The sequence below is a fragment of the Perissodus microlepis genome, chromosome 23 (assembly GCF_051167445.1).
Source record: "Perissodus microlepis isolate ML-2025 ecotype Zambia chromosome 23, ASM5116744v1, whole genome shotgun sequence".
Classification (NCBI taxonomy): domain Eukaryota; kingdom Metazoa; phylum Chordata; class Actinopteri; order Cichliformes; family Cichlidae; genus Perissodus; species Perissodus microlepis.
Genome location: NC_140482.1, coordinates 33994750 through 34016745, shown reverse-complemented (window position 1 = coordinate 34016745; position 21996 = coordinate 33994750). Strand labels below are relative to the sequence as shown.

The 21996-nt window shown below is 40.0% G+C and overlaps 2 protein-coding genes across 2 annotated transcripts; one reads left to right on the top strand and one right to left on the bottom strand.

The window, feature by feature from the left end:
• Positions 1-2238: 2238 nt before the first annotated feature.
• Positions 2239-17036, bottom strand: LOC146361897 (protein sel-1 homolog 3). The gene is made up of 24 exons (XM_084921011.1): positions 16240-17036; positions 15497-16022; positions 15251-15377; positions 14641-14762; positions 14334-14449; positions 14016-14065; positions 13773-13896; positions 11504-11642; positions 11194-11340; positions 10893-11098; positions 10616-10795; positions 7515-7637; positions 7215-7355; positions 7035-7097; positions 6779-6955; positions 6559-6686; positions 6114-6197; positions 5921-6002; positions 5661-5736; positions 5452-5573; positions 5148-5269; positions 3187-3301; positions 2930-2993; positions 2239-2729 (listed from the first exon to the last, which is right to left on the bottom strand). The coding sequence occupies exons 1-24, from the start codon at positions 16477-16479 to the stop codon at positions 2494-2496; spliced, it is 3510 nt and encodes a 1169-aa protein (XP_084777137.1). The 5' UTR covers positions 16480-17036; the 3' UTR covers positions 2239-2493.
• Positions 17037-17043: 7 nt separating this feature from the next.
• Positions 17044-18224, top strand: psmb11b (proteasome 20S subunit beta 11b). Its single transcript, XM_084921012.1, has one exon. The coding sequence runs from the start codon at positions 17044-17046 to the stop codon at positions 18214-18216; it is 1173 nt and encodes a 390-aa protein (XP_084777138.1). The 3' UTR covers positions 18217-18224.
• The last annotated feature ends 3772 nt before the right edge of the window (positions 18225-21996 follow it).

Here is a 21996-nt window from a genome sequence, read left to right as displayed (position 1 = left end):
AGGAAATAAGTGAAGAAGCACTCTTGTATTAACAAAACCTAATGTTTCTCTGTCATTTTTTAATTGTACAAAGATGGTGTAGCACTGTAATCCCACTCCCTAAGGCAGACACGAGTAATGCACCTATTTTGACGTCAGTGACGTAGCAGCTCATGATCCATCACAGTTCACAAGTTATTGCAATGTTTGAAGTCCAGATATAAGTGAGAAGTTTTGTTGTCATTGGCTAGCTGCGTAGCACAAACTTATGAAAATTAAAACTCATTTAGGAGTCAAGGAGGCTCACAGTAGGAATTATTGTGAACTGTTGACGGATGAATGATTTGGCATCATAAATGCTTTAATGAAAAGTCCAACTTTACTTACCATATACAAGTATCACCAAGACAACATGATATTTACATTTACATATTCTTTTGACAGTGAGTCTAGTGTAACTAACACACTTCTGTGTTAAAAAATTGGATAGTCATGAACCCAGAAACCCATTTTACTCATGGTGTCACAGCTTTGCTATTTTAACATGAAGGTAAACGAAACCTGAGCAAATAACTCAGGATGACAGAACATAAACAGTAATTTAGCTAGCGCTTATAAGTTCCCACTGCAAACCTGGAACTTCTCTGCCGAGCATACTCGCGGACTGGATGTTTTTTGTATTATTGTATATTAAGATAAGATAAGATAACCTTTAGTCCCACACGTGGGAAATTTGTTCATTCAATATTCAAATAAGTGCAAACTATAACAGAAATACAAAAGACATAAACAGAAAAACTATACTGTTGCATGGCACTATGGAGCAGTTGCTTTCACTATTTATCACCAGTGAGGTTCTGTGATTTGTTCAGTTTGTCGAGTTTGTTGAGACTTTGTTTCAGATTTCTCACAAAGTTATGAACCGATTTACGTGAAAATCCTGCCAGAGGTGCTTGACCTTGGTTCAGCTTGATTACCGCTGTTTTACAGAGCAACATATATACTGCATTTTATATCATATCTTTGCATATTCAGTTGAGGTAAGATAAAGTGAGAGGCCTCGGTTTGATGTTCTCAGGGAAATATCTTTAACAATAATCTGGATCCGTGTGTTCATACACAAAGAAGGAATCTTCAGCTTTGGTTGGAGGTATCCACTTCTGATGTTGCAGCACTAGTGGGATAAATGGTTACAAAATAAATGGACTAAGCTTTGACAGAAACAATAAGTTTAACTGTGGCCTTATTCATATTTTTATATTCTGGTAACTGACAACTGGTAGAAATGAATTAATACCTTATTTTGCTTAACAGCATGTTAAAAAAAAGTTGTTTTGTTTTGACTTACGTCCTATGATGACCTTCAAAAAATTTCTACCACATAAACTGCAGAAAACACTAGCCTAGAGATTACTGCAGTACGTGTAGGCAGTGTTTAAAGCCAGAGATAGACAACATCGTGGACAGAGATAGCTGAAGGAAGAGGGAGATCATTAGTCCATCCCCAAATTATACACAGACGTCACTCTACACTGACGGAGTGCCACATGGAGCTGTTTACACTGTGAAACTCCTTATTTAACTAATGACAGCTCAGTGAATACCAGCTATAAACTGCACATCATCACAAGTCACTCAGAGCTGTAAATAACTGTTATGAACTGAGTGACACTGCCTCTTCCTCGAGTTCATTGGCAGCCATAGAAACACAATCCCTCAAAGGAAATTGCCTGTTATCTTTATGAATGCAGAAACAACAATACCACAGAGGCGCATTAATGTTTTTTTTAAACACTCCAACACATGCTCTAAAGTTGTGTTTGAAGTGTAACCAATTGTTATAGTAACTACCTTTCTAGCCAAACTCTCCTTAGTGATGGCGAAAACTGAGATATCAACCAAAAGCAGCTGCTTAACAGAGACTCAATCAATATCAACTGAAATTCCACTGCTCCGGTTGTATACTGGGAACAATAGTTAAGTGCCCTGCAGGCTCATGCTGCATGTCTTGTCTCCTGAGAGACATTTATCATCAACATGCCGCTGATAGGACCAGGGACAAGCCTTAATAGTTGACTTATTAAAACACAGCTTCTGGTGTAACGTCTCATCCATCAGTGATTGATTGTTGCTTTTATATATATATATATATATATATATATATATATATATATATATATATATATATATATATATATATAAAGAACTGTCACATTTATGTTTTTTATTATAAATAATAAAAACATCTCTAGATTCAGATTGTATGGTAAGCATTTTATTTTCCCCAAATAAAACAATAAAAAAAATGATTAAAGGAGAAAAATTATTAACTCAACTAGAGCAGCTTGCTCACAACCTGACCTTTTCCTTCTCCCCTTCCTGTCACAAGCCTCCAAAACACAAATGTGTCACACGAATAGTTCTGTAACTCATCTGCTAAATGTGTGCTCTTACAATATGTAGCGTCTGAGGCTTTTGCTGTGGCCATGGGATCACTTTTCTTGGTATCTTATGTCATAAAAGATGATAGAGGAGTGTGGTCCAGAAAGCACACAGGCACACGCCAGACGCAGTCACGGCCAAATCGCTGATCTGTCGCAACCACTGCTCCCCATTCATGGTAAGCCTTAGATTCCATGCCCCTCTGTAGGTTCTTCCCATGATGCCATCTTGCTCCCTGTTCGCGACGCCACCATTGTAGCTTCCAGGTGATGTCCTTGCCCTTAGTGCATTTGTAGGATTTCTGTTCCCTGTGTCAATTTACAAAAGAGGGAGGATGAACGGTTGTAAAGACACTTCCAGCAGCAAACACGACACTGACAGTATATAGATTATTTGCAAATTTGCAAATCATAAAAATGGGTAGAGTAAGGCAATGTATAATGAAACTGCACCATCTTGTGGCAACCACTGGCAATTAAGCGCAGTAGTGAACCACACAAATACTTACCAAGACTGCTCTGCAAAGGCACCACAACAGCAAAGATAAGGACAGAAAGAAGAGATGCATATGCCTAAAAAGGATTACAAAGAAGCAGTTCACATTTCCATTCACAAAGCAAAACGCCATACTCATGATGAAGATAAAATTAACATTTTTGCATTTTTCAAAAACTGAAGGATGTTAATATTCTGTAGTTTGTGAGTGCAGCGTGTGGTATGTTTCCCCTTACTACACACAGCATGAGTATATCGCCTTATGCTTACCAAGAGGAGCTGTGCACCATTCTGAGTCATTCTCCTCAAGGCTTTTCCCATCTGGAGTCCAAGCAGAGCGAAAGAACAGGGCGTCACTGCCTCTTCACCCTCCATGTCTACACATCTTAGGAGATAAACATGAAAACTGTGTTACATGAGATAAAAAATATAATATAACATGCCCTCATACCTATTTAGAAATAGCAGTAGAAGCCCACATTGAACGAGCAGATTCAAACCACTGACAGATGAATAAAACTGTTATCATATAAAATCATGTTATTGGAAAATTTGTGTCCTGGCATTAATGCGGATGGTAGTTCGTTTGAAATATTCCACTCGTTTCAAAATTTTGCAGACGTAGAGTTCTCATTAAAAGATAGACTGCAACATCACTGTAACATCACCTACTGGGCTGTGGTCTTCTCTTTTGAAGTCTCGCCATGAGCATTTTAGCTGTCACTATGTTGTTATTTTGTAAGCAGACATGACAAACAGGGGGTGGATCTGAGTGAGACACCAAGGACACTGCATGCTCATAGCAACTTGTCCATCACAATGTGTCTATATCCTAAAGCATACACTGTGTATTTTGTCTTGAATGGAAAAAGAGGTTACATAATAAACCTCATGTATTAAATAAGAGTTGAACTGAGATAATAAATTCTGCCGGAAAATGTCTCGGAGCTGGAGTGTGTATCCCTCTTTTTATGTACTGATGACCCTGACCTCTCTGTCAGTGTGCCCTGCCTCACTGCTTTGATCCAGACTCCTCAGTTTCCGATTCAAGTGAGGATCTGTTGGATGTGCTGGAACAAGCTCCCATCCCCTGAGCCCCCAGGTGCAAGACACCGCAGGATAACCCGGGGGTCTCGTGTTCCTCTGAAAGATCAGAGCTGTTTTAGTAGTACCAGAGCGATGCACCAGTCGGTTATCAATCCTGGAACACTTAATAATAGCAAAATAGCTGGCATGTCTCAGTTACACAAACAATGTCCTTTGGCTGCAGAGTGTCACTTGCTAGACATGTCAAAAGCATGTCATCAAGCAAAAGGGTCTAAAGTATATATTAACCCTAACTACAATCTTTTCCTAAACCTGAAAAGCATGTGAAAGTAAAAGGCAATGGAAACTGAATGAAACAGCAAGTGTGTAAATGCAAATGGGCATAACCCCCAGGCTGATAAGCCCGCGACTAATGACGCTGCCATCTCTCGAACCTTTTTTAATGGACTTTGTAAACTGCTAAAATAGGATTATCTGTCTGTTAATGTGTGAAGGCACCAAAGCCAAATGACACCTTATGCATCATGGAGAGATGCAGGCAGTATTTAGCATTTTGACATTTGCATCTTCTTCCTGTGTTTGCGTAGGTTCTCTCCAGGTACCTCAGTCCAAAGGCATGCATGTTAGGTTAATCGGTGATTCTAATTGGCCGTCAATGTAAATGTGAGTGTGAAGGGTTGTCTCTCTGTATTAGCCTTGTGACAGACTGATGACCTGTCCAGGGTGTACCCTGCAAGTCGCCCTTTGACAGCTGAGACAGTCTCCAGCCCTGCAACCCTGAACATGATGAGTAAAAGAAAATGGATGGATGGATGGTTCTGACGCTGTGGCTGATAGGTGGGAACCACTGTTGTTAGCTAACTGCCTTTGTCAAAAACTTCAGCTCAAACTAAAGACAGATGAGCAAAGCCGGCACAACTCCACAACAAAGGTGGATTTAGCAGTGCAGACAGACAGGAGTGGTAACTATCACTTTATCTCACACATGGCAAGAAAGTAATTTAAAAAATGTACCACTACAAAGCTTCCTGAGAATTTACATTAGGAATATTAAACCTTTGTAGTATTGTTCAAATAGCAGTATTTCTGGCAGTACAAATGGCAGTACTAACATGCTAGAAATCCCATTAATGACCATCATTATTCACTGTGGTTGTGAAAGCTGATTTAATTTTAAAAAGCACCTTTTTAGGATCTTCTCCATCACCATATCCAGATCATCATGATGCGAAACATTAACGAATCTGAGGATGCTCCGGGGAAGACTGTGGCCTTCTTGTGCCAAAACAACCAAGTTGTACATTCCCTGTGAGCCAATATGAAAAACAAAATCATAACAGCAGTGATGGCTTATTCACCGAGAAAGTATCTAAATAATAACACAATACAATGCTGTTTGTTGCTTTTATTGCGGAGGGCCAGAGCCTGTGGAAGTTTAATTAAGTTTATCACAGGGTGATGAGATTATAGCTGAAGTAAATCTGTCACCTGAGGGCTGCCTGCTAGTGCTGCTCTGCTATACATTGATATGGCCTGCTCAGCCAAGGATAATGAGTCCTCTTGTGTGCCGGGGGAATGGTAGTAGTAGTAGTCTCCCATTTTCAGTAGAGCTATAAAAGAAGATAAATACTTTCTGTTCAGTGACCAGATTGACAGGGAAAATGGATTTAAAGCAAAATGAAATGAGAAAAACTCACCGAAAGGATGCGGGTCATAGTTTAATATAGAGTAGTTAAGATATCTCCACTGACATTCATAACCGAGATTCAGCTCCTGCATTTCGGAGAACGAGTGCACAGTGACAATGATGATTTTAATAGAGGAATTATGTGCAATTTGTTCATCAGCTTCAATCAGAATTCCACACGTGATTGCACGATAATGACGAAAAGCCCAGGCGGTGTTTTGTTTTAGGATAGTCATAATGGGTTAAACCAGTGAAAGAGCATGCACTCACCTCGCACAGGTGTGCAACATTGCTTTGGGCCAAAACCAGACCAGTTTGAGCTGCCAAAAGGTACTTCACAAAGGCTTCCTGCCTGTTGGAAACACAATGAAACAAATGTGACGAAGCAAAGACAATAATAAAGAGCAGCGACAATGATTAAATGAGGGCATTTGAAAAGTAATTGAAATTAATGTTTCCCTACCAAGAGCCCTGGAGGTAGGCCTGAAGAGCCTCTCTGATCATAAATCCAAGGTGTCCATTTCGCTCACAGACCTTTTTCAAAAGACTGCATAGAGGTTAAAGGACATTTGATGTATTATGGGATATAATTAACTCCACCTAAACAGAATATTTTAATGCGATCTAAAAATAGTTCAGAATTGTTGAGGTCATTCTAAACACAAGCATCAACAGCTGTAGGAGGAGCCTCTTTAAATTCATAAGATACCAGAGGAACATTGGTAAGCAGAATCTCTCTGCGCCAGACAATAATGCGGTGACAGTGGCTCTTATTTTTAGATATGCAAATACTGGGTTCTGACCTTGAATTAGCCACTGTCATTGAAATTAGATGCCACTAAGCTGCAGGCTACAGTGCAACAGCCCATAACAAAGCCTTCTTCAACAAGCTAATGAAAGCCCCTTACATCACAGCTCTCTTCATATCCTGAGACACCCCTTCCAGGCTTCCCATCGAAAGGTACCGAGCAGCTTCCACTGATGCAGTGACATGACCAAACCGAGACGCGTTGAGAAACTGCTCAAAAGCAGCACTCTGCAGATCATTAAAAAAAAAAAAAAAAAAACAGTTTGGCTCGCTGATCATACCTGGATAAAAATCCATTTCTGAAGTTGTGGAAATCAAACCTCATTTCTCCAGGGTCTGTCTGGGTTCATCCCACTGAGATGATAAATCCCCAGGTTGAACATCCCATCATCGCTCCCGTTAAAAGCAGCTTGTTCAAAGTATTTCGCTGCATTTTTGTGGTCCTTCAGTACAGTCCCATGATACCAGCCTAAACCATTCAAGGCGTTAATTGAGCCCTAAAGCAAGGAAACAGACGCCGGTATTCATAGCAAATTCACACACTGTAAACACACCAACTGACTTGTACACTCTCACCATTGCTGCTGCTTTTCTCAGCAGCCGAAAAGCTCGGGTGTAGTTTCTTTTCACTCCCTGGCCCTGAACGAATCAACATCAATCAGTGAATCGATAACTGTCAAAACACAGACGTCGTACACACATGCGCACATCGTTCAATTCAATTGTAAAATAGCCATTTTTACAATCTTACACTACCTTCATCAGGAGGATGGAGTAGTCGTACATCGCAGAGGGATCCTTCATTTGCATAGCACTTCTCTCAATCCATTTTGCTGCACTCACTATGTCCTTTGAGACTCCATTTTGTCCCCAGTACAGCATTGTTCCCATGCGTTTCTAAAGTTAATGGAGTTTTTATTAGCCTATTCTGAACACTGACTGCGCTATTGACCGCGAAGGAGAAATTAAAGTACGACTGAATTCGAACGGGTCACATGCACGTATTTCAACAGTTCATCTTGTCAGAAGTCAAAAGATTTCGTGTATCTCACATACCTGAGATTCAATGTCTCCTCTCTCTGCTTGGAATTTCAGATACTGGAAATCATCGTTCATCTCATGTGTCAGTCTGTTTAAATCTTCTTCATTGTTTAAATAGATATGTTCAGTTGAGTGTTGCTTTAGAAAAGACAAACAGATATGTTATGATAGTAAACAACTGGTGATACTAGCACTATGAGTAAAAACGCTACCGTCACTATATTTGACTACTACAGTTACAGCGGTTAATTTACCAGCCATCAGAAGACGGGTACACTGTGGTAATAAATGGATGGAAATGGACAGCAACAATACTCAGGTAAGTTGTTCTGGTTGAATGATACTTAATTGGTACTAAGGGGCTCAAAGTGTGCCAAGAAATCATCACACACCAATACAAGGCAGGATGGATAAGGTTCATGCTTTCATGTTTACACCAAATTCTCACCCTAACATCTAAATGTGGCAACAGAAATTGAAATTCATCGGACCGGGGAACTTGTTTCCAACCTCATATTGTCCATTTTTGATGAGCCTGTGTGAACTGTTGCCTCGGTTTGCTGTTCTTAGCTGACAGGACTGGCAATCAGTGTTGTGCGTTCAGAGAAGCTCTTCTACATACCTTGCATGTGTCTTACTTTTCCCTTCCTATCTGCTCGAAGCATTCTAGCCAGTCTTCCCTGTCCTCTGATATTAACGAGGTATTAACACCCAGATATGAAATATTTACCCCTTTTTGGAGCATGTAAACCCTAGACACGGTTGTGCGGTAAAATCCCAGTTGATCAGCAATTTCTGAAATACTCAGACCAAGCCATCTGCTACTAGCAACCATGTCACATTCAACATCACTTAAATCAGCACTTTCCCCTATTTTACAGCAGATTGTTCTCATTCAGTAGGCTGTCTCAACCATGTCTAAATTCTTAAATGCATTCAGTTGTTCATTCTGACTGACTGATTACAGATTGGCTGATTTATGTTACTGAGCAGTTTAACAGGTATACCTTAAAAATGGGCAAATCATGATTATGTGGAAAAATAATAGATTAAAAATGGCTTTTATACCAGTCTATTGACTGAACTGTAATTGTAAAGTTAATAATATATAAAGAAAGAGTGAATTGGGGATTTAGGGAGCTACAAAAGTAAACAAAAGTTGTGGCGTTGAAAGAAAAAGCCACAGTATAATTGAAAAAAAAAGTGTAATCTTGTCGTCTTGATTATCTTATTTTCATAATCACTGGAAGATAAAATTGTAATTTGAATTAAAATTAAAGACGCTGTGTTTGTGAGTTCGAGTTTAATGGCCTTTTAGAGCTTTTTCAGTAGAATGCTGCAGCTTGAACAATGTGAGAGCCGAGACAGAGAACCCAGATTGTGCAACACTTTTTTTTATAGCCACTTTAAATAATCTCAAGATAGATAGATAGATAGATAAGTATTTATTGTCATTGTCAGAGAACAATGAAATACAGTCAAAGGTTAAAAACAAAAGAAACTAGCAACTAGCTTTTTCCTTTTTTTGTTTTCAAGTTAACAAATCAAAGTCTGCCCTAGTCTGACTGACAGGCAACATAAGCTAACAACCCAGCACAGTCACAACACTGAGATTTAAATAGTGCTGAATCCTGATTGGTGCACAGAAGTGCATGACATCATTGTTTTGTCTTTAAGCTGAGCCCACACCACCGAGAAGAGACAAAACAACACGAAAAGAAAGAGAAAATAGAAAATAGGTTTTCGTTGCTTTTATCAAGATTGGATTCAGGGGGTTGTTGTCGGCTCTTAAAAAGCTCGATCAATATGCCACGGAAAAATGATCACTACTAGGCTTGCTACAGTTGTTTTCTAGGTGCACTGCCTTGTTGAAGCTGGAATAGACAGTGAGGTCTCTCTGCTGTTTTCATGTACCTCTGTTCTTTAGAAGCAGCTTATTTAAATACTCGAAGCATCAACAGGAAATCAGTCGGATGTAGCCTTTTCTCATAGTGCGCTCCTCATCTTTCAAGTGCAGTCCCTCCATTCATCAACACAGCTAAATCATTCACAAATGGCTGGACTAACAGACACATTATTATCATATTCTGAAGGCAGAATGTCATTTTCACAGCATGCGTGCATGTTTGTATGAATACATTTGTGTCTGAATTGCTCTTTTCATACTGCGCTTTGTGTGTTTTTAAGCTAAGCTTGCTGTAGTTGCATATTCAATATACGGATATGAGAGAGGTATCAATCCTTTCATCTTATTCTTTAAAAAAAACTTTAAAGGAAATAAATACGCAGATCTAGCTTTTTGAATATACTTGAACAAACTGTATGTTATAGCATATCTTATATGAGCCCATGTAACAAATTCCCTCACCCCATATATAAGCCCCTCACCCCAACCTCCCTCCCCTCAACCCAACTGGTCGTGGCAGATGGCCGCTCCTAGTTTCTGTTAAAAGGGAGTTTTTCCTTCCCACTGTCACCAAAGCGCTTGCTCATAGAAGGTTATATGATTGTTGGTGTTTCCTTTGTAGGGTCTTTACCTTACAACAGAAAGCACCTTAAGGCTGCTGTTGTAACTTGCCGTTAAATAAATACAATTGAAATGAAAAATGTAATTATATTTTTGTTTCGGTAATACTGTTGTATAATGAAGAGGCAAAGGTAAGCAGATAAGCAGCAGATAACAGAGATAAACACTTGATACTGATTAAGTAACACTATGTTAAGGAGGAGCAGGGATGAGGCGGAGGGTTGCAAAGTGGCTTACAGAGTCAGTATCAGCAACAGACAAGCTACAGCGGCATAAAACTGAAATATACTTTAATTATCCCAGGCTTGATTAATCATTTACTGGAATAAAATATTTATAGTACAGCCTACAAGAGATCTGGCTATGTAATGTTCAGATGATTATCAGCTGAGTCATTCTCTGACGTGTGCTGGCATTAAAATCAGCTGCTATCAGCTAATCTGTTTGAACTGTTGGCTCAGCTTGACTTCATGCCCTGCATGAACTAACGCCACTCTCAACTTACACGAACTCCTCTATTATCAAGGCTATTATTAGTTATTCAAATAAAAACACAAATTCAGAAGTGATCTTAATGATCTAAACATACCTTATTTTCATATACCCTGGAACTGTCAATACAGGTCTGCGTTCCAATGTTGGAATAGTAGCTATAAGCCATTTCCAAGTCTTTAGGAAACCCATCAATTCCCATCAAGTGTTTGTACCCTGCATGCATCAGGGCAAAACGGTCATCACCTAAGGCACCAATCAAACTATAGACGTGACCCTGAAAAATGCAAGGAGGTTAGTATTACCTGTTACATGCAAATTGCTTTACATGCGATAAAATAGTAATTAAGATACAACGAAGGCACTGACTGTACCTGCTCATGATTGACTGAATGTCCCAGGCCGGAGAGATGGATGGTGGCCAATAAGAGAGATGCTCTGTGATTTCCTAAGCAGGAGGATTCTTGTAACACAGCCATTGATTGGGATGTGATTTTCATTTGTGCTTTATCCACAGAGAACATTGTTCCAACTGTCTCCTCAAACAAAGCGCTCCCGAGATCCTTCAAGTTTAAAGACCCTTCAGAAACAGATAGGTGTTTATTAAATAATGTATCCTCTATAAATCAGATATTTTATGGTGATTGAGGTTATAACCAGATAAAAAATATCTACCTGTTCTGATTTCCACCTCCTTTCTTAGCAAGAGCTGAAAGAGAGTGCTGTACTTTATCTGTGTTTCAAACGTCCATGGTTGTGTGCGTGTTTTCTCTTTTGATGCAAACTGACCCCATAGCCTTAAGAAGTCGGGGGTACAGACATCTGAAATGAAACATAAAAAGGAACCTGTTTACAGCGTTCTTTCCATACTCAATGGGTGCACTTTCAGTGTATTGACACACTTGATATTAGGTCTCTTAAAGGTCGCTCCACCCAGAATGGTGCAACATGGCTTTTATAGGAAATATAAAAAATATTTTTTTACCTCTACTTACTGGCGACAGGAGGTAATTCTCATTCACTTCTTGCATAAAAGCTTTTGTAAATGCTCTTATTTCCTGACACTCTTGGTGAATCCTCTGCAATTCATTTAATGTTGGCATGGAGTGAAGTTGGTTTTTGATCTGTGATATGAATAAATCTGTATTTGAAATTAGCATTAACAGGCATAAAACAGAGGAAATGGAAAGTATTAAGCCTAGTTAATGGTCATCATGACATCACCGCAGCCTCGTGAGTATTTATACTGTCATATGAGGTGTGCCAGACTCACTGCAGTCTTCTCCTGAATGGTAAATGTCATCACCTTGAAAAAATGTATGCGTCACCACTTGTACAAGAATGGAAAAAGTCGCAATCAAAAGCTAACGTTTTTTCTCAGTTGTTGCAATAATGTGTCATCTCTTCAAGCTATTGCAGCATCTTCATCTCTGTAATCTAAGAATATCTGATCTGTACTGATTTATAATTGAAATAGTGATAAAGTGATGTTGTATCAGTGGGCAAAAGATTAAGCAAACAATGTCCCTCGTGTTTAGTTCTATTTTGGTTTGGGTTTAAGATATTTAGGATACAATTGTCTTTAAAATGTAACTACTGTGCTCTTTTCCAGTTTTGTTTCTTTATTCTTATCTTTTCTTGATTCACAGCCCAAAATCGTAGCAATATTTTACTGGCCCTTGGTGCATCCTCTTAGTTTACCCACTATCTAATACAAGCCATTATAGTTCCTCTCCCTTTATACACATTTTAGTCTAGATTCATATGATTGGAGGCTTGACCAGCAAGTGTGTGGGGTTTCTGTGCCCACAGTGAGAACTGTGCTTGAGATGACCCTTTTACAGATATCAGATGACACTGACATCATAAAGATTCACAAGCAGGAAAAAACTGTCTGAAAATGAATGTTCAGAGGGTTTGGCCTCCCTGAAGCCTTGACCTTTGGCTTGTAGGGATTATTTTCACAAAAACCATCATTGTTTAAAAATTTCATCATTGCTAATAGTATGGTGGTCAGACGTTTACACTCATCATGGGCATGAATGTCATGGTAATGTCGGGCTTTTAGTGATGAATACTGTTGTTTTTCAAGGCTGGAATGATTGAACAATATATCTGTAATGGTTGTAAAAAATCACACATATACAAAACACTCATTTAGATCTTTTAAAAGGTGGTTCAGGAGGTTCTATCTCTTATTCTTGTTTAGAATATTTACTAAAACTAGTAGTTTATCTTTACATGCATAAAATGATTTATTTGGCAGCACTTGCTGGATTACCAAAACTCAGAACCTATCTAGCATCATGCTGCTGGTTACTGGTACACTGCAAAAAGTGGATGGAATAACGAAGAAGGAGAACTACCTCAAAAAAATTTAAGTTTAGCTCAAACAGCTAGACAGTTGAAACTTGTATAAAATTGGATATTCCAATAATGATCCCGAACACACATCAGAACTGGTTTTGGAATGGATATGCTTCTGCAATGGTTTTCCCAAAGCCCCGACCTCAACCTGATAGAAAATTTGTGGGCTACACTTACAAGCCTGATCTGTGCCAGTAAAACCAACCAATTTGTAAGAACTCTACCAACTCTGCCAAGAGGAGCAGGCAAATATCCAGCCAGAATTCTGCCCATTTGAATTAGAATGAAGCTTCTTGATGGCTACCAAAAGTCCAGTGGAGGTGCAAATTTCTGAAGAACCATACACCCATCCATTTTCTTTGACTTATCCAGGGACGGATAAATGAACGATTAAAGGACATTTAGCAAATAATTAATCAAATATTAGTCGGGGTGTATGCATATATTTCAACTTGCATGTATAATTTTGATCCTGTGTGGATTAGAAAAACTCCAAAATGCATCCAAACTTGTGTACCCAATTTTTTAAACTTTTTAAAAGATGACTGCAGTACAAGCAATCCAATCCGGAAAAGAACAGTTCAAAAAATAATTAAAAGTTCAAAATTATCATGACCTTCATGATGGGTGCGTGTAAAATTCTTACCAAAACTGCATATATATGGCAGATAATAAGGAAAAACCTACAAGGTCCACTAATGCGTATGATTTTATCACTGCCTCATTTGATTACCTGTGTACTCTTACACGTGGTCAGGCTGTTTGCTGACATAATTTGGCATGAAACATTAATACTTTATGATCTTGAGATCATAATACACTGTTTTAGAGTGAGGATGTGCTAGAAAGCAAAGCAAATGAATGCATTTTACCTCTTTACACTTTACCTGTTTGGTTCCAAAACGGTAGTATCTGATAGGCCCAAAATACCCACGGATGCCTTGTAAGTAACTGCCTCCTCCAATCACAAAGTATCCATCTGTGTCATCGTAATGAATGCTGTCCTGAAATCTATGACATTTAATACCACTCAAACCAACAATCACAATCACTGAGCAGACAATATTTCTTTTCCAGAAACTTGGCAACAGTGTGTTTTGCTTATTTTATACCAAAAATCATAATCGTACTTGTATAAATATTTCTGGGTTTGACCATCCCACGTGGTTTCCAGCAGCACCTAAAAGTCAAACATAACAATACATGAGTCCTGAAAAACCTGCTCAGCTGTAAACAACTCCAAATTGCAGTACACACTGCAATCGCCTGGAGTTTCCCAGCTGGAAACAAACCATCTTTCAAGATCTTACAGCTGTTCCAAAAGGAAACAAAAGCTAGAAGTCCAAAGAAAACCCAGCAGAAAAAGAATGACTATAAGATGTTGCCCAGAGCATTATTTTGATTTTTATTCCTCATCCCACCACCAGAGTCATTCTTTGGCGTTTTACCTCTGAGTCCTGTATGTAACAGTCTAATCTAATCCATTTCAAGAGAGGCAATATTGCTTGAACTTGAAATGCTTCATCTTCTCCAGTTATCTTTCGTGCCTGAATTATGATGTTCCCTGTACGGCACATATGACAATCGTGAATTTCACCACAGGAGATCCAAAGCTCCTTATTAATACATATTTTTTGTGCTAGCATTATTAATAAATCACATCTGCGCAAAAACCACAAATCTTCACTCACAATCATGTTGTGACACCTCTTTGTAATCCCCTATCAGGTGTACACATGAGCTGGCATGACCCACCTGTGTTCGTAAGCTGCATCAGAACTGTGTCATATAAATTTTTTCTATTGACATGATGGATGATCCCACAGAGCTTCTTCTGACACCATTTCAGTAGGTATATCCACACAGATAAGGTGACGCTGGAAGCCAAGCAATGAAACATGATTTGACAAATCATTTCTTCATCCACGCAAGCATGAGGTTGAATTTAAAACGCGGCGCTGTCTGTTAAAAATGCCTGACCTCGCTGTCTTTCATTGACCGTAAGTAAAAAGCTTATATGCTCTGGTGAAGCGGCTTGGTGAAGCTTGTAAAGTCATTTAAAAAGACACTGAAGTAAAACTAAAACTAGAGTGTGTTCTAACCGATGCCTGCACTGAAAAGGAAATGATCACTGACTTGTGACCTGTCAATCTGCTGATATAAACACAAAGCAGAGCTATTATGTACTTTATATTTGAGGAAAATGGGCTGGAGAGTACCTTTGAAACATATCATATCAAACACTCTGTTTTACTTAATCCTTTGATGCAACATTTGGAAACTCAGCTGGAGATTTTTCATGCTGTGTGGCTGAACTTCATACTAAATAAGTTCCAGCTAAAATGAGGTAAATTAGAAGTCCAACCTGGGCTGTGTCACAGCGTGACGCCGGGTTCTCTCTAGAGCTCTGTCAATAAAAGGCTGGAACCTGCGGATCACTCCAAAGCGCTCACCAGTACTTGCCAGAGGGAACTTTAGCATATCGATTATGTCTGGGATCAAACAGAACAGCGAAAGGCTCCATTTGCAAACACTTTCATGTGTTCTTTAAAAGCTTTGGAGATAAAGATGAGACATGCAGAGGAAATGACAATGTGATTAAGGGTCAAACCTGATTCATGTGGACACTGATGGATTCTGTGGCTGGTCATCTGCCACATTAGTTGAGCCGACCATGACGGGCAACCAGTGGGAGGTTTACTTGGCCGCTCAGAGGGTGGAATTATCTGCAGCGCTTTATAAATCCTCAACATGGAGCTGTGGTATGTGCTGAGTTCACTGCCATTTTTAAAACTGCCCAGCCAAGCACGGACTGTCACATTCTGTGTGTCCAAAATGTTCCTGTTGAAAAAGTCGCGTTGATATGAAATGGACGGAGGCAGTCTGAGCAGCACCTGGTGAATCCTGTAGTCACGGAGTCTGCTGCTTTTCCATTTTCTCCTGAAGACCACTAAATCTGTCTTCTGCAATGTGGACACCACCACCTCAACTGCAAGCTGACATTGCCCAGAGCACTGATACCGCACGCGGACCACCGAGCCATCTACCACTTTGTCAGGGACGGCGTCAAACCCTATAAAATTGTCAGGCGGGGTCTCACTGCTGTGGGCTGAAATGACTTGTGAAGCACACTGTCCCTGGGTGAAGAGAAGGAAAAGAAATACAATTAAATGAACAAAAAGGGAAAACAGACTTGCATGAAGTTTCATTCTCTCAACCAAATTTGAAATATTTATCACCAGTTAGTTACTAACTGCTTGTAGTAGTGTATATTGAAAAACAAGAGCAGTCTCCTGTGAGCAGAATAAGTGAGTGAATCTTGGAAAGGAAACAGAGTGTAATAAAATTGCTTACCATTAGAGCAGAAGCAGTGAAAATATGTCCAAAAATGATGACATGAAACACATTCATCTTTTGTTGTTGTTTAAAACTGAATAAAAACCACAAGCAAATTTGACATTCAGAGTGGTAAGTAACATTGGCTCTCACTGTTTGACACTTCAAGAAAACATTTACAAACAGCCGTGCAATGGGTGTACCATTGCAATGCAGCATTACCTGAAATTCTGGTGTTTCAAGTTCAGCGATTAGCATGCTTTTAAAGAGCTAGCGCCCATGAGGGCTCAGCTATATTTACTCTTGATGTGTAATAAAAATGTTGTTTGACTCACTTTATTAGTGATTGTATTTGGGACCTTTCCATAAGAGTGAAGCATCAGAGCTGACTTAATCTGATGTACGTGAGCCAAGACTTTGTCATCACCCTGTGTCCTCTTTGGCCAACACGCTTACGCAAGACTTTGAAGAAATATGATCTGAAAAACAACCTGATATGGCAGCCAAAATTAATTACCCATGGGCCACTGACTGTTTATGTTTCAAAGTCAAGGGCATGACATGTGCTAAAGTTGCTGATGGGTTGCTTTAGGTAACCACACGTACACGAACATGGTCTATATAAAAGGTGGCTGCTGTTTTAACACACATATGCTCTTGATGGCATACCTATGTGTACAAGAGAATAACTTTTGAAGGCAATTTTATTGGATGTTATTGAAGAGTTGATTTTTTTCAAGCAAGCAGAAAATGCTGTAAAAATATATGCTTTTGTAGCTTTTTTCTTTTTTTGGTGTACAAAATCATAGCTCATCACTTTTAATGGCTTTACAGGACATATGCAATTTTCAGTCTGTCTTTGAGGACCGTCTAACTACAGAGTATCCTGCAGTGCCACATGGAAAAAAGATTGCTTCCAACTATGTGAGTGGTTTGCCCTTTAGCAATAACAAAAGTTTGTTTCACTTTTATATTCCAGTGGCAGAGTACTTAGATGAAAGTCCGATACAGTTTGGGCAAATCAGCACAGTCCAGAATTGCAGCGCCGTCTCATCTGAAGACCCCTTCTTAACATCCTCCTCCTTGCCAACATGCCTTCCGTTTGCCTCTTCACAGTCTGTGCCTCTGCCCTTTCCCATGGCTCATGGCACCACCACCTTGGCGTTCATGTTCCAGGGTGGCGTGATGGCTGCAGCAGACACTCGTTCCAGTTGCTCAGGCCTCGTCGCGTGCCCAGCCTCGCAGAAGATCCTGCCCATTCACAGTCACTTGGTGGGCCTGACCTCAGGCACTTCAGCCGACTGTGCGCTTTGGAAACGTATTTTGGCTCGCGAGCTGCGGCTTTACCAACTTCGCCATGGTCGACGGTTGTCCACGAGCGGAGCTGCCAAATTGCTTTCGCACATGCTTCACCCTTTCAAAGGAACTGAGCTGTGTGTGGCTGCCACGTTGTGTGGGTGGGATGGAGGAGAGGTGGACGATGGATGTGATTACCATGGAGGCACAGAGACCGGTCCTGGTAGTCGAGGAGAAACAACAAAGAATCAAATGACTGAGCAGAAAAACTTTGTAGATAGCACCAATGCAAAGGTTTCTCTGGCAAAGGATGAACGCTTTTCTTTCTCTCAGCAGTGCTCCATCAGAAAGAAAATGAATTTATCTGGACCAAGGCTTTTTTATGTATGCAGTGATGGTACTCGCCTACGGGGAATGCTTTTCTCTGTGGGCTCAGGATCCCCTTATGCCTACTCAATTTTGGACCAAGGTGTTCACTGGGGGCTGACAGTAGATGAGGCCAAGTCAATAGCTAGAGAAGCTGTGTACAGAGCTACATATAGGGATGCATATTCTGGAAACTGTGTGGACATGTATCACATCACGTCAAAAGGCTGGACACGCAGAAACCGGGAGGATTTGAAAGAGGAATATTACCGAGAAAAGGAAAGGCGAAAGCATGAGAAAACAGAGAGGCGGGATGTGGCTTTTTCTGACTAAAGACATGAAACAAACAAAAATGGCTTGGGAAGCGAAAGGCAAACATTGGGGAGTATTTTGGAGAGACGTGATATGATGGCATCTTTGCAGCAGTTACTAAATTAATGAACAGGACAGGCAGTTGCATCCTCCAGGCTATTTCTCAAATGATTTGGGCATGCATATCGTTCCCTCTAATAAACAGCTGATGTTTTGTTTGTGCTGATGATAAAATGTATTCTAAGAGCACCCTGCTTGCTGGCATTTTGATTTAGATGTTAAAGCATTATGAATCATTTCAAGAATGTGAGATAATTACTACCTACTCCTGCATGCGGGTAAATCGCATAAACACAGAGAAGCAGAAAATGAATAGTCTAAAAATCTAAATGGCTGGAGGCTGAAGGTCATAATGTATTACTGTGTGTAAGGGAACACGTTTAGCCGCAGCAATAAACGGTAAAGGGGCTGTAAACTGATTTGTGCCTGCTGTCAGAAGACTTCTGAAGTTCCTCTGACACTTCAATAAATTAATGAATAAAAGGAATTTTGCTGCCTGCTCATTTTGTTTGAGCGCTGTGGTCATAAATAAAGCATAACTGTAATTACTCAACTGACAATGACTCTATATTGCCAAGTATATTAGGGTAAAAGGTACAGAGCTGTCCATCTTCATCCTCAGTGTTCAGCTATGTTCTCTAACTTTAGTGAAGTCCATGATGGGGGACGGTTTGCAGTGTAACATCAGTGTTGTGGCACACTGATTATACTACATGTCAAAATGTTGTAATGAAGTGTATGATGTCCTGTTTCCATATATTAAGTATTGCAATATATTGTATATGAGTGCATTTTTTAATGACTAACATATGCATATGTGTGCAGCGAGCATGTCTTATGTGTTATTAACGGCATAAAATAAATTACAGCCTGGGATGCGTGACTGCAGCATCAGTGGGGATGCGCACTAGTACTACTGTATGATTGACTGCAGCTGTGTGAGTAAGAGGGGAAAGCCTCCCATTCTCCCCGACCTCATGCATAATTCCCATCTTTGGAAGTTCATTAATGGCAGAATTATTGAGCGAGTGAAAACAAACAAACAAAAAAGGAGAAAGAAAGCATTTGGTGGTCTAGATTTGAAGTCTTGCAGGGACCGACTCTTGGGAAAGTGAGTCGGCGTTATTTTTATAGCACCTTTAAAGAGCATATGTCACAGAGCGCTTCACAATAAGAAACGGTTAAAAAGCAAGATATGAGGCAGCCAGACATGAAATGCACACAGGCAGATAAAAACACAAGGCGAAACAAGGCCGAACCTAAATCTAAACAAATTGCTTTCAGTTGCTTTCTAAAGGTGCCTGCAGATCTGACGTTTAAGAGATATAGCCTCAAAAGCACAGTCTCCTGTCATAGTCCGAGAGCAGGCAGGACTCAAATGCAGATTCAGAAGGCAGTTTGGAGAGTTTATTAACAGTGATGTGAAAAAGCTATTTGTAGTGCCTTTCAAAAAAGGGAAACATCCACAGTCTCTATGTACAGTATCCAAGTCGATGGTCCGATAGGTTCCACTCAGTCTTTAGATTCGATAATGAAACAGACTTCTCTCTCCGACTCACACACACAAATCCTCCTCGAGGAAAACAGGGAAGACTGCTGGACAGAAGAGAGATGGTGAGAGGTGCACACATGGAAACAGGTGAGCAGACTTACGTAATGAAGGTAAGCATCTACCGCGACTCAAACACCAGATGAGCAGCAGGTGAGTTAATTACCACAGGTGTGCCGGAGGGCGGGGACCAAGAGGATCCTGCCTCTGCAAGGGCGTGCACGCACGCACACACACACAAACAGACAGAGGAGAGAGAGAGCCATGGTGGAGAGCGAGGAAAACTGGCAGGAGTACCACGAGGACTGAAGGACTATGACAGTCTCCTTTCTTGTTGAGACTGGAGCGAGAAAACAACCATCAAACCCTAATCAGAGAACCTCTCCCAGCAAACATTCTGACATTCAATGACTATTGTTTGCATGTCTATTCAAGCCATTCATGTCACATTATGATTGAAAACAGCTACATAATGAAAGGTGTACAGATAATTAACCTGGCTTTCTGCCTCAAGTTCCTTCAGCAATGTTGACTTTCTATGTCTTTTGATAGACATAAAGGTAATTAGACCGAGCACTAGACAACAAATGCATTAAAAATATAAAAGATTTGTTAATTTGTATTTTAGGGCTCAATGATTATAGCAAAAATCACAATCTGGATATTACATCAAACATTCATTAACTTAAGCACGCATTATGCATTTAGTGGCGTTTTTAAAAAGTGTCTTTTTACATGAGATTTCCATTATTCAAATGAAAAGCTAATAAATTAATGAAAAAAGAGATGTCTGCCAGTCCACACGATCGGGTCCATGAGACATCTGCAAGTGCAGTCTGTGGTAGCAGAAGCTCATGCCTCAGTGGACTCATGCACCTCAGGAAACCTGCAGTGAAGCCTGGGGGCGAAAATGCTGGAGAGCTGAAGCCGATGACCAACCAACACCTCCTCCTCCTCTTCTCATGCTGAAAGCAGAACAAGGATAAACCCTCAGTGATCCCAGCAGTCAAAGGCAGCTGCAGGAAATCACTAATGATCCCTCTACAGGATCACTTACAGCAACCTGCTTCTTCCAGATAAATATTTTCAACCACAAACCTCCTTCTGTCATCTTGCCTTGAGTTAAACTTTTTTTAGGGACGAGCACTGTAAAGGCGGCTGATTCATAACACAAAACAACAGGTTCATAGCCAAAATTCATCCAAATAACTAAAAGTTTTTTATTATCTTGTTATCTTGTTTTTGTAATCATTAGAAGCCAAAATCAAAACTGAAATTCAAATCACTGATTCTAAGGCTACGTTCACACTGCAGGCGAAAGCGCATCAAATCCGATTTTTTTGACCCTATGCGACCCATATCCGATCATGGTATGACAGTGTGAACGGCACAAATCCGATATTTTCAAATCCGATCTGAGTCACTTTCGTATGTGGTACTGAATCCGATACATATCCGATGTTTTAGAAAGCGACTGCTGTTTGAATGGTTATGTCGCATTAAATCCGTCTTTTACGTCACTGACACAAGACAGACGGCAATTATCAGCGCCGGAGAAGCACCCGAGAAGACATCGCGAACGCTTCCTGGCCATCCAGTGTAGATGTCAGTGAAACTGTTTGGAAGACAGCGTTGGAGAAACGTGAACATTTTATTTGTACTGTATAATCTGCAGTTTTTGACAGAAATCTGCAACTATCCTTTGAAGCACCGCTCCTCTAAAACAGCAATAAGGATAATTATTAGGTTATCTACATTATTATGTAAATAACAAAATAACTTAAAGCAAAAATTGGGAAACGTCTGACGAAACGAAAGTCTGAAGTCTTTATATTAAGGGCCATCAGTCAAACAATATTGTTTGCTCTGGGTCTAAACAGTGCGCGTTGTGTGTGACATCTTCTTTTGCGCATGCGGGCCGCTTTGAGCGTTCACACTAGAGAGCGTTTGCTGTCGCATTTTATTTGTAGTGTGAACAAGCAGACAAAAAAATCGGATTTGATCAAAAAATCGGAATTGAGCATTAAGACCTGCAGTGTGAACGTAACCCAATTTATAAGAAAAGGTATGACTGGACAACTGGTTGGAAAGAATGTCACTATCTGTTTTAAAATCACTTTGCAACTATGCACACAAAATGTTACCATTTTAGGCCGGTTGTCACTAACAGTTTCCTGCTGGTATTACTAAGC